The sequence below is a fragment of the Rutilus rutilus genome (assembly GCF_951802725.1).
Source record: "Rutilus rutilus genome assembly, chromosome: 4".
Lineage (NCBI taxonomy): Eukaryota > Metazoa > Chordata > Actinopteri > Cypriniformes > Leuciscidae > Rutilus > Rutilus rutilus.
The window spans coordinates 20,955,703-20,969,834 of NC_140212.1; the positions used below are offsets into that span (position 1 = coordinate 20,955,703).

Here is a 14,132-nt window from a genome sequence, read left to right on the forward strand (position 1 = left end):
TTCTTTTGCAAAGCATTTTGACATGGAAAAATAACAGTCAGCACCATTTTAACCTTAAGTTTGTCAACCATTCAGAAGTGAAATTCTTTGAACTCAACTGTGACATCCATGAAATTCCTTCTTCTTCAGAATGCAAACATATAAGCCAGTGGCACATGGTTGGGTTAGTTTAGGGATGGGTACCGACCTGAAAACATACCTCCTTGTCTTGTCTTGTCTTGTAATTTATTTAGCACTGCTAAAACAACCGAGATTGACCAAAGTGCTTTACATAAAAGGAAAAAAAAAAACAAATCAAACATCACAGACAGCACATATATCACATAGAGATTACATGTTATAAGCTGCCAATGCTAAATGAGCTTTCAGCAAGTTCCTGAAAACAGGGTAAGGATTTAGCAGATCCTTATCATTATTTAGTTATTTATTATTATTATTATTATTATTATTATTATTATTATTTTACTTTAGTTTGAGGTGAACAGAATTATGTGGCTATAAGAAATTGCTTGAAACATATTTGGTTATTCCCCCAACCCATTAACTCAACTTTTCAACTGAAAGGTAACACTTTCTATGAAGCCCATGCTTATAATGAATTATAGCCCCATTTGTACTTATTTATAAGTATTACTATTCTATAAATATATTTATAAAGACTCATCAAGACCTATACTGCATTATAAGAACGTTATAGTTACATTTATATTATTTTTATAATTACATATAAGTCATGCATGTGCTTTTTTAATGTGTGTGCTCATAATCCATTATACACTGATTTATTAATGATCAAATATAAACTTGTTTGTTGTACCAATTATGTCTTATGCTCTAAATTATGTCTTAAATGGATAATGTTTGCATTAGAGGTCATGAATGGTCATTTTGATCAGTTAATTTATATCTCCTCAGCCATATGCATAGTATTGCTCATAGCAGTTTGGAATTATACTTAAAAATATATATATTGTTGCAGTGTTTTGCTAGTATGTAACATTAAAAAAGAAAAAAAAATCTCAAATGGAAACAGGAATTATTGTTCATTAGTTACATTTACAATTAAACAACTTAAAATGTATAATGAGTACATCTTCATGATTTCTTAATATTTGCTTTAATAAAATTGCATCGTATGTTTTCACTTTACTTAAAGCCATCAGTTATGCATTTATAGAGGTTAATAACTGTATTATCACTCACAATAAAGTATTTATAAGAACACAACACAGCTATTAATAACAATATATTCACCAATAACTATAATAACATTATAGCAATCTTTATAAATATAAATAATAAATAACCATAAGACTGACTAGTTCAAACTTATAAATCAGTGTATAATGAATTATGAGTATGCACATTGAAAAATCAAATGCATGACTTATAAGTAAGTATAACTAATATAAATATAACTATAACTGGTCTTATAATGCAGTATAGGTCTTAATGAGTCTTTATAAACATATTTATAGAATAGTAATACTTATAAATAAGTATAAATGGAGCTACTATTCATTATAAGCATGGGTTTCATAGAAAGTATTGCCAGAAAGTTCAAACTTAAAGAGTTTTTTTTCCGGAAATGAAAATCCATGCACTGTGAACCTGAATTAATTTTTTTTTTTTTTTTTTTTTTTTTGTAACACAAAAAGTAATATTAGTCATAAAAGTATCACTGTCTCTGTGGAGCCTTTGTCATTTTTTACTTTTATGAAAAAGTGCAGTGTGAATTTTCTGCTAAACGTCTCATTTTATGTTCTAGTTAACAAAGAAAATCATAGGTTTGGAATAATATGAAAGTGATTAAATAATAAGAAAATTTCTTTTTTGTGTGTGTGTATGTGTGTGTGGTGAACTATAATTCCAATGCACACTGTGCATGACAATATGTCTAAAATTCCTTACTGCGGTCTCAGTGTCTTTGTGATTTGGAAAATTACAGAAAATAAAAGAGAAAAGACATACAAGGAAAGGCTCCATGCTGTAGTTCAAAGACAAATCTCAGTTCTCATACAGGGGAAGTAGAGTGTGGAAAGATCAAAAGAAGAGTGATGTGAAAGGTCAGCGCTCAGTCGATCACAAGCGACTACATAAAGAGGCGTTCCTGTTAAGTAGTGCACTGCATTGCACAACCACAGAGAGCCAGAGCTGTGCAGACACCTGAAAGGGACATAGTGGAATGGAAACTCACACTTTGAAGAGACTGGGGAAGGGTGAAACACCTCAAAGCACCTGCATAGTGCCTTTGCCTAATGGGAAATAAGCAATGGCTCTATGACAATATAATTGTAAATTCAGCTCATGCCTCCACTAGGAAATTATTCCTCTCTTTGAGAGAGTTTCAGTGGGTACTCTTAGCATTATGTATATGTTAAATACAAAGGACAGCAATTGTTTCATTTAACCTTTATGTTCCGTTGATACTGATTTTATGTTGTGTTTTGAGATCCCAATGTTGTATGTATAGAATTGTTAACGCTAATTTTGTGAACAGCTGCTCCAATGAGGATCAGACAGGTTATTTCAATATATGTGAATTGTATCTAATAAAAGTTTGTTATTTATTATTTTATTATTCTGTGGGCTGTTCTAAGTAGAACATTATGATGTTCTATTATGAACATGAGGATCAGACAGGTTATTTCAATATATGTGAATTGCATCTAATAAAAGTAGTTTTTTTTTTTCTTATTTTATTATTCTGTGGAATGTTCATAATAGAACATTATGATTATGACACACACACACACACACACACACACACACACACACACACACACACACACACACTAATTCTTCTATGAGCACATAAGAACTAGAACAGGTATACAGCTTTCAGATAGTTTCAGCACCACATAAAGTGGACAGCTCCCGCTATTGTGATTCCTATTAGAATATAGTCATATTAAGAATATATTTCAGCCTTATCTGACACCTGTACAATATTTAAATTGGTGTGACAATATTAAAATGCCTCATTTTGATGTTTCAGTTTCCCAAAAATGATTTATAAAGTGCCATCCTATCCTATTCTAGGACAATGGTTCCCAATCCCAACCCATTTCAACCTTAATAATTTTAAGTTATATGAAAAAAACTGGTAACACTTTACAATAAGGTCTCATTTGTTAATAGTTAATGTATTAACTAACATGAACTAACCATGAGAAATCCATTTGTTACAGTATTCATTAATCTTTGTTAATGTTATAGTTAATAAAAATACAACTGTTCATTGTTTGTTCATGTTAGTTCACTGTGCATTAACTAATGTTAACAAATACAACTTATTTTAATAATGTATTAGTAAATGTTGAAATTAATATTAACTAAGATTAATAAATGCTGTAGAAGTATTGTTCATTCTTAGTTCATGTTAATTAAGTTAGTTAACTAATGTTAACTAATGAATCTTATTGTAAAGTGTTACCACAAAACTAATTTGCGTGGTTTAAATCAGGCAGAAATACCTCTTTAAGGTTACCACTTCTATATTTAAGATACAGTCAGTGCATTGCATGCTTGTTATTTTCACTTCAAATGTAACTAAACACTCTATAGTGTGATAATGTCTAAATTAACAGGTTTTATTTAAGTCAAATATAGCATTTACATTACAATACAGATTGTTTCACAGCAACTTTACAGTGATAACAGGAAAATAATGCAACAAAACAGGAAAATAATGCAAAAAACCTGATATAGAATAAGATAGTTTTGGATAGGATAGTATTTAGATAAGAAATATATGGTAATTTATGGGTGTCATAATAATTAGAACAAGTGTTAGATCAGGTAAACATAGCTCCATCTTGTAAAAATAACACATTTTCTTTTTTACAACATTGCAAGAGACTGAGATTAACTTTCTAATGACAATATTTTGAGTGGGAGCTGTCCGCATCATCTGGTGCTGAAATGTTCCTTTGACCTGTCCTCTGCTCTGAGTTTCTGCTCTAAGCTTAGCTGTTTTTTCTGAAATGTTGTAACAGTTGTATTTAAACACACACACACACACACACACACACACACACAACCTGTTAACCGCACGTCACGAATAAATGCAGCATATGAGACAGGTGGATATAATATAACAAATAATAGATAAAGAAAAGAAAAAAAAGTGTAAAATGATCTGGATGCCAAATTAAAAACAGCTCATATAAGTCTAGACTTCAACTTGACGCGACGCTTTAAAAGTAGAAGGTTCAGTTGTAATCAAGGAAGCTGTCTGCACTGCACGCTTAAATCGGTTCCTTAATTATAACAGGAGAGTGCTAGTTTTTTTCGCGTCGTCGCTCGCATGCAGTGCAAGTAAAAGTTGAGGCGGCACGAAGTTTCAGTTCATGTATCGGTCTGCGCAGCTTCAGAGCTCTCTAGATCTTTCCATTTCATCTGCTCACAGCTCTTTATGTTCCTCGTCGTCTTTCGATCGAGACTTCGATTCCCTCTTAAGAGAATATTTGGCAAATCCAGACGGTTTGCGATGAGATCTTTTTTTCTGGGAGTCTGAGAGGAATCAAGCACGTCCTCACAGACCAACTGAGCAGTTCTTTCGCTAGTTTTCTCACGGCGTTGCGACACATCATTTAATCTTTGTCGTATATATTTTTCGTTTCTCTACACGGAGGTTTGACGTGGCGTCGACAGTTTTAATATTTATGAGAAAATCTGAATTCACGCGCCTGATTTGGATTATCCGTTTCCCAGGATACCGAACACTGAATCGATCGCGCGTCAACTAGAGACTTCATTTTCCGATTTTCCTGGACTTAAAGACTGCCGAAGGTGCTTTTGGAAATGAACGGTCCGTTTTCAAAATGTCTTTTTTAAGAATCACTCGTGGAGAGAGACGTTTCCTCAGAGGACGGGAGGGTTTGTAACGCTGAATTTATCGCCGATTTCACGACACGCGTTTTCCATGGCTCCTGCGGTCAGATCGATTAAGCGTAAGGATGCGATTAACTGGCCGAGGATGTCGACAACTTTCTGGGCTGTGCTGCTGTTGACGGCGCTTCTGATCGTGTACTGCGGTGAGTCTGCGGTGTGTGCGATGCGTCTTCGATACGTGTGTGAGGATGTGTAACACTTTATTGATGTGACCTTAAGGATAATGTGGTGTATGCCGTGTCACTCACAAATACACACATACAAACAAAGTCATGGAGGCTCATGGAAACGGAAATGTCAAAGCATGTCCCAGGCATGACCATAATATACATTTTTAACTTGCGCCTCAAGGCAAGGGACGATGTGTATTAGCATCTATCTTCTGGATATTATGATAGGATTGTTAAGTATTCCTTAATAATAATAATAATAATAATAATAATAATAATAATAAAATTATATGAACTCCCTTCTTCTAATTGCAAATATACAGAAAATTAATGCACAAGCAGTCAACTATGCATGACTAAAACACACAGTTATGCAAAGGCAATTTATACAATCCCTCTAAACATGACTGATAATTTGAAACCTCAGAGATAATTCAGCTCTGGCCATGGTGTTTATACACTAAAATACATTTTAAGCTGAAACTCAAAAGGAAAGTTGTGTGAAACAATAAGTAGATTGTTAGATTGTCACGGCAATTCGTACGTATTTTACGAGGTGGCTAATTCGTACGAATTCGTACGATTTTTGCCAAATCGTACACATTTTATGAGTTGCCCAATTCGTATGAATGACCTACCCCTGACCCCGCCCCTAAACCTACCCATCACTGGGGTTTAGACAAATCGTATGAATTCGTACGAATTATAGCCACATTTTACTCATTCGTACGGTCGTGAGAAAGCGTTGGGTTATCACAAATGTAACAGACCTAATTGAAATTTACAAGAAAAGGCCTTTCCTCTTAAACAACTATATATCCAATTGAAGCTCAGTTGATTCATTATTTTAGCTAATAGTTTGAATGAAACTTTCACTGACTCTATTAGCACTGTAGTCCACATGACTCCACTAGAACACACACACAGGTGAAGTGAATTCAATGCACAAATATAGACTCACACACCTGAATCTATGTCTAGAAATGTCAAATTATTTTCATGTCCCAGGCCTGTCTGGATGGTAGTACATCTGAGAGGATGTTTAGCCTGTACCACTTTACCTCCAGTACCTTTCCATATCTTAGGAAATATGGAAATATATGTAAATATGTGCATAGATGTTTCTGGATTCACTCAATTGATCTTTCTGCGATGCCATGATTTATTCTCTGCTTGGTTACAATCAATGTTCTGGATGTCTGTTGTGGGTTAGGAGGTTTTTTTTTTTTTTTTTTTTTTTTTTTGGTCTCTTTGTGTGTCTCTCTCTGTGCAAATCCGCTTGTGCATCTCTGCCCCGACCCGCTTGTTGTCTATGATATTAATCTTCATCTAGATGAGCTGCCCACCGAACGACATCTACGTCTGACTCGCTGTCAAGACCCCAGACTGGCACCTCGCAGCTCGCCGAGGAGATTGATAACATAAACGCAGGGACACAAAACCAAGTTCTGATGGTTGATTTGTTTATTTATAGCTAGTCACAAACACAACAGAAATTAGGTCTGCAATCCCACTAGTGAGTCATGCAGTCGCTTGCCTCTTTATATTAGCATCTCACAACAAAACAAGTCAAAGTCTTCCCCTACAAATGTCATGGTTGTACAGGAGATTGGCTTTGTTTCGGAGAGCAAAGGAGATAGGGAAACAGCAGAATGGTTCTCGTGCTGTACCGCAGTTGTGCAAATTAATATCAAGCGATATGATATGATGACAAGGACTGTTTGTAATGACTGTTTAATGAATGATATGGCTTTGTTCTGTCCGCTGGCTCCCTCCTCTGGATGCTATACTCGACACATGTTTATTCTTTGCTAGAGATGCACAGATGAATTGTTCAAACTTGCGTTTCAATTGCGTTAGAAATACAGAATAATTGCTGCATTTTGACACCTTTAGAATAACAAGTGTTGAATATTACGTTTTTTTTTCAACTGCTTACACACAAGATCCTTACTTGTCACACAATTTCTGAAACCTGACACTCAAACACTAGAACCACACACCAAATCTGCAAAAACCATACACTAATTCTCGGCCTTCGACACTTTTGCAGACCACAACACACAATTCTCTATGTAACACACAAAAATCTGACAGGAAGTATCTTGCTTTCCTTTTTCAAACACAACCTATCAAAATGCTCACATGTACAAACACTTATTGCTTTACTAAACACCAACCAATCATGGCTTTAGAATAGGCCTATAAATAAGCCAAAGGTCAAGTTATATGTTTTCGGACTGTGTAATACTGTATTCACAACCACAAATGCTTACAGTAAAAAAAAAAATATATATATATATATAGTTTGGTTTCAATCTTGCTTTCGTGTATACTGCGATTTTTTCAACATCTCTCTGCCAAATACTTTCAGTCTTGTACAGAAATGTACATAGGAGCTCATGAAAGAAGAGCTTTAGGTTTTGAATAACTGTGTGTATGTGATATATGCAAAAAATATAATATTATGGCAAAGGTGTTTGCTTTTGAGATGTGTTTGTGATATTTTGAATGCAGTGCTTCGTTTTGCTAGATATGTGAGGCATTTTGCATTTTGTGTGTGCAATTCTTGGATTTGTGTGTAAAGTAAAAAAAAAAAAAAAAAAAAAAAAGAGGCAAAGTTGTGATAATGTGTGCAAAGCAGTTAAAAAAACCTGTGATGAATAAAAAATATATGATTTTATTTATTAACCAATGGTACTTGCTAATGCAAATATCACTATTCCTTACACATTCTAATATTGCTCACAATATTAACCTTTGGTGCGTAACTCGTTCCGTACTCTTTATACAGTGAAGATCAATGATGCAAATTGTTGCGAGTTGTTTACTTTACTAAGCAGTCAGACTTATGAGTTTCACTGAAACCACTGGTGGAAAACATCTCACAGGCTTAACCTGAGACATAACTAGAGATCAGGGCCCGGTTCCCCGATAACGCTCATTCTTAGCGCGCTAAGAAGACTTGAAAGATATATCTTACCAAAGTTGTTTATGTTCCTAAGTGTGTTCCCCGAACCATACCTTAGGAAGCTGCTTAAGATATACCTTCTTACGTGCCATGTTACCGGGTGCTGTCCGTGGCTATGGTGCTGAATTGGTTGATATCGATGGCTCGAGAATCAATTATTCTCTCATGCAGGGGCTGTTTATGTGAGAAAGCGGTGTTCTTTATAAAAGAAGCACTTCAGAAATAGTTGAAGTTGCATTTATTAGGAAAAAATAATCCAAACTATAATAGCCTATAATAGCCTAGCCTACATATTTTTTAATTGTATCATATATTGCTGCCATAATAGCCATTTCAAATGTGTACGTGCTTTCTCCTCTTTCCCATCTTTGTTCGCTGAGGTGCAGCTGCAATGAAATATTGTTCTTGGAAATACTTTCCAGCATTTCAGTAATAAAAGTGTAGGCCTACATCTCGGTGCTCAGCAGTGATCAAAAAGGGTTTAAACAGTGGATTTTGAATCTTTTCATGTGAACTCAGAGATGTGGATTCAGACGGCAATTAAATTACCACACAACCTGTTTGTCAAAAAAATGGTAGGTACTAATTTGCCCATTTTTACGCGGGTTGGGTGAGAAAAAACACTGATATTATGGATTCGGACAGCACTAAAATCACAGACTCACCCCTATAAATGTTTAAAATATCATACTAGCCCATGAGAAACAATATTAGCGTCCGAATAGGACTTAACTGACAGTAGCCTATGCTTTCACTGGCCTTTAAAAGCGCTTTTTAATTAAATTAATAATATTGTATAATAATATAATTAAAAATCTAACAACAATCAGTGTAATGACAATTTTATTCTTTGCGTGAAAACACTTGAATTAGCCTAATTGAACACTGTCTGGGTGTATTAAAACTTCAGAATTATATTCGTATAGACCTGCAACAGTGATAAGGTAAAGCTAAGAGTGGTCCAGACCAACCTTACGAAAGTGTGACTTACAGAAGATATACTTAGCATACGAACGTGTCGGGAATCGTGCCATAACGTTAAGAGAGAGGTTAAGGAATAGGTTAAGAACTACTTAGCGATAAGAATGTTTTGGGGAACCGGGCCCAAGATATCATTGAGACTTGTGGGTCGACTCTTTTGACTTGGTCTAGTACGCAACATCTTTGCAGGAACCTAAAACCACTCTAGCAACCACATAGCAACACTATAAAAACCACCCATGCAGCCTCATAGCAGAGTAGACTTCTGCATGGGCAAACATCATTCATTTTTTCTGTGCATATAAAAATGCAGTAATATATTTAGTGTTGTTGTATTTTTTCCCTTTTAAATAACTATTAAACTGTATTACTTAATGTTTATAGTATTAATAATCCTCATGATAAATACATGATATTGACATTCATATAATATATATACATATAAAATAATGACCATTGTGGAATATATGATCCATTAGTCCATTATCCATTAGTCAAGTCACCTTTATTTATAGCGCTTTTCACAATACAGATTGTTCCAAAGCTGCTTTACAGTGATAACATTAAAATAACGCATCAAAGTTTGCTTCTGCTGTACAGCAGATCTAGAAGAAAATAGTGTCATAGTCCAGCTTAAGTTCAGTGATGGTTAATTTCTTTTGTAAAAAAAGTTATATATAGCCACTCTGGAGAAAACAGTGATGTCATCTCAGGTCAGTTCTCATATAATGGTGTCAATGCAGGTAGATCAATAATATAGTTGGATATTAAATGTCCCCATTTAATATTAATTTGTTATTCAGAGTAATAATCATGTAGGTAAGATGTAGTGTGTTTTTATGACTGTAAATTTCTGCAAATGTTCAGACAGCCTCACCATCATTAAAGTCAGATGGTGCAGAGAGCATATGGTGTTCTATGAGTGTGTGTGTGTGTGTTTGTGTGTGTGTGTGTACATGTGTGTGTGCTGATATTCACTGGCTGTGTTACTGTAAACAGATAGAGAGAGAGATCAAGAGAGAAAAATACTAATAGAAAGTAGAAAGTAAGCTAAAACAGGGAAACAGTAAAACACACACCAAAAGGAAGCAGACAAAGAAAGCGAATAGCGCACAATGGTGTCCTCCTCCATCACACATCCCACAGGGTCAATTACGTGCCCTGATGAATCATACCTGCTACAGGCCCGACCCGCATTGCCATAGCCCCGCCCACCGAAGGCATCCCACAATGCACTGCAGCATTCACACATCCCCCTCGAAAACAGCCCATGTAGTCTGACACGTAGCTCAAACATTCACAAATGCACACATGCACACTTTTCTCAGTGGTTATCATCAAGACCATTTAAGGGCATAAACTGCAGAAGCCGTTTTTGGTAATTATAGACAGCTTTTGGATGTTGTAAGTTTTGGTTACCAAAGCAAAAATAACCAAAAAGAGAGAGTGAGAAAAATAAATGGTGTATTTGTATGGAACAATAAGCATGCAGTCATTATAATACCCTTGTCTATTTTAAAGGGATACTCCACTTTAAAATGAAAGTTCTGTCATCATATACTCACCCTCATGTTGTTTCAAACCTGTATGAATTTCTTTCTTCTGCTGAACAGAAAGGAAGATATTTAGAAGAATGTCAGTAACCAGACCGTTTCTGGTCTCATTGACTTCCATAGTAGGAAAAAAATATACTATGGAAGTCAATGAGACCAGAAACTGTCTGGTTACTGACATTCTTCTAAATATCTTCCTTTCTGTTCAGCAGAAGAAAGAAATTCATAAAGGATTGAAACAACATGAGGGTGAGTATATGATGACAGAATTTTCATTTTAAAGTGGAGTATCCCTTTAAAGCTGGCCGTTTCCACCGCACAAGCAATTTAACCACTGTCTGCATCAAAGGGTGAAGATATGGGCTTGTGGAACTTGTCAAGTTTTTTTGTCTGGCCTAGTGAGCACATCATGGAACTCTTATGAAAATGGAGGCATCTTCATGGATGAATATTTAATCAGCTCCGAGGACCTACACGGTTTTTGTGCAGGAAAATATATATTTGCAAAGTTGAAATGTGTGTAGCACATGGTTGAAAGGCTGGATGTATATCATACTGTTTCATACTACTGAATATGGTTTGCATCATTTATGAATTTAATGGATTTGTTTTTTACATGTACTGTGTAAAAAAAAAAAAAAAAGTAAAAAAAAAAGACAAGGATATTATACAACAGTTAGTTCCAGTCTGCTAATTTGATTGGATAACAGAACAGGAATGTTTCACTGTTGGTATCAGGGTTCCAATTTATGGTACTTAACATTACTTTCTCTACAAATATTAAATGTGTAATTATCTCAACACAAAAAAACAAAAAGAAAAAGAAAACATGGGCCTGCCATGTTGCTGTGTCCATGGACTTTTATTTTGATATTCTTTTGTCTGTGTTCAGTACCGGTGTGTTTAGTTCCTGTTTTCTTGGTTGCCATAGTTATTCATTGTTTCATTGAGTCTCACCTGTCCCTCGTTACCACTGTGTATTAATACCCTCAGGAGCTGTTTACACGACACCGTTTTCAACTAAAAACGTAAAACTTTTTATGCTTTTTAGCCGTTCAACAACAACGGTTTGGGTGCCTGAAAACGTGTTTCAAAGTGCACGTTTTTGAAACCGGTCTCCATGTAAACAGCAAAAACGTGAACCTCTGAAGACGATGACGTCATGCACATGCGTATTACATGTTCAGTCTGTAGTGTTTCTTCGCCATCTAATGGCCTGGAAGCAGAATACAGCGTTTTTAGTCGTTTTTGCGGATCCGTGTGAATGGGGATCGTTTTGGCAATGGTGTCGTCTGCACGCGAAAGACTCAAAGGAAAACTTCTCCGTTTTAAGCGTATCGTTCTCGTGTAAACGTACCCTTAGTTAGCTTCTGTTATTTGTCTTGTGTTAACATTGCTACCTGGATGTTCTCTCTGTTGTTTATTGGATTATCTCTGTTTGTGTCTTTATTTCTATTACATACTACTTCATTTATATTCAAGCCTGATCGTTCTGAAGCAAACAGCCAGCAGGTGTGACGATTGCATTGTATACTAAATGTCAAAATGGCATCTGCATACAAATGCTAGACCTTTTGTTTTATGAACCATGGTTTGTGAAGGGAGTCCTCATGCAATTGCACAGACAGTTTAGTGCAGTGCAGTGAAAATTTTTGGACTGGTCTGAAAGCGACTTGATTTGCTTTCTAATGTGAGATAAATGCGGTTCAATTGAGCTGTAACACTTTACAATAAGGTTCATTGGTTACCATTAGTTATCTACCTTAGTGAAAATTAACTGAGAATGAACACTACTTCTACAGTATTTATTAATCTTAGATAATATTAATTTAAACATTTACTAATAAGTTATTACAATAAAAGGTTGTATTTGTTAACATTAGTTAATGCACTGTGAACTAACATGAACAAACAATGACCAGCTGTATTTTTATTAACTAACATTAACAAAGATGAATAAATACTGTAACAAATGTATTGCTCATTGTTAGTCCATGTTAGTTAATACATTAATGTTAACTAATAAATGTATTGCTCATTGTTAGTTCATGCTAGTTAATACATTAACAAATGTTAACTAATAATGTATTGCTCATTGTTAGTTAATGTTAGTTAATACATTAAAGGAGAACTCCGGTCAATTTTAACATTGAGCTCATTTTTTTGTACATTTGGAGTGCTGTCAGTACAGAGAACAACGACAAAAATTGGTGTTGCCTACAACGTGTTATCCTCTTTTTTAAATTTGCACCCTGTTGACTTCAATGGGGCAAGTTTTAAACCTGCTTTTAGCCTCTTAACATCCTTGATGTGTCATTACAAGTGCACAGGTCATGTGAGTGATTCCTTCGGAGTGAACACGGGTGAATCTGACTGCAGTAGATGTGAAAGATATGAATAAAAATGATGTTTATTCAGCCAGCGCACATACGTGTATTTACATCCTGTTTTCGGTCGAAGTCCACAGTAATCGATTGTCGAGTTCACGCGCGTGATCATAGGTACTAAACCTATGCGCGTGAACTCGACAATCGATTACTGTGGACTTCGACCGAAAACAGGATGTAAATACAGGTATGTGCGCTGGCTGAATAAACATAATTTTTTATATATTTCTTTCACATCTACTGCAGTCAGATTCACCCGTGTTCACTCCGAAGGAATCACTCACATGACCTGTGCACTTGTAATGACACATCAAGGATGTTTAAAACTTGTTTAAAAAAGCAGGTTTAAAACTTGCCCCATTGAAGTCAACAGGGTGCAAATTTTAAAACGAGGATAACACGGTGTAGGCAACACCGATTTTTGTCGTTGTTCTCTGTACTGACAGCACTCCAAATGTACAAAAAAATTAGCTCAATGTTAAAATTGACCGGAGTTCTCCTTTAACTAAAGCTAACTAATGAGAACTTATTGTAAAGTGTTACCAATTGAGCTTGTGTGTCAAGAAATAAGCAGTTTAGCATCTAGTCTGAATGTGTAGTGCACGTAGTTCTACAGTTTAGCATGTAGAACTTTCCTTGTGTTCATGTGAGCTTTTTTTGCTTAATGTTGATCCGTGAGAAATCCGAAAATGTATATAAAAAAAAATAAAAAAAATGCTTAGTGTTTATTAATGTGAACCTGATCTGCAGACATCTCCTCCAGGCTCTCATAAATTTGATCACTAATTGCTGTTTAAGTGTGCGTGTTAGACCATAAATTAATTTAAATTTGGTATCAGTTTTAATGGGTGCACTAGCATGCATAAAACATAAATTTTGACATTTCACACAAGGGTCCTCTTCATTTAAGGGGACGTGCACGCTGCTAACAATCTGGCTTCATTCTTGGTTGATGTAACGATGAGGGTGTGAATTTTAATGATCAGCTGGAACCTCAAACACACACGCATTGCTTGAGGGGCGGAGAAAGACAGGGAAGACTAACATACTTGCGGCGGGCTGTTAAAATGACTTCACTTCTTTATAGGGAACCAATCACTTGAAAGAAAATGCCACCCTGGCGTTTTGAATTCCTGGAGGGCTCCATCAACACGGGGTCGCTCACGGGCTGTGA

The 14,132-nt window shown here is 35.5% G+C and overlaps 1 protein-coding gene across 1 annotated transcript in view; it reads left to right on the forward strand.

The window, feature by feature from the left end:
- Positions 1 to 4,316: 4,316 nt before the first annotated feature.
- Positions 4,317 to 14,132, forward strand: part of tafa5a (TAFA chemokine like family member 5a) — a 138,909-nt gene continuing 129,093 nt past the window's right edge. Inside the window, exon 1 of the mRNA XM_084408209.1 lies at positions 4,317 to 5,039. Coding sequence (XP_084264335.1) covers positions 4,928 to 5,039 — 112 coding nt within the window. The 5' untranslated portion in view covers positions 4,317 to 4,927. The remainder of the gene's footprint in view (positions 5,040 to 14,132) is intronic.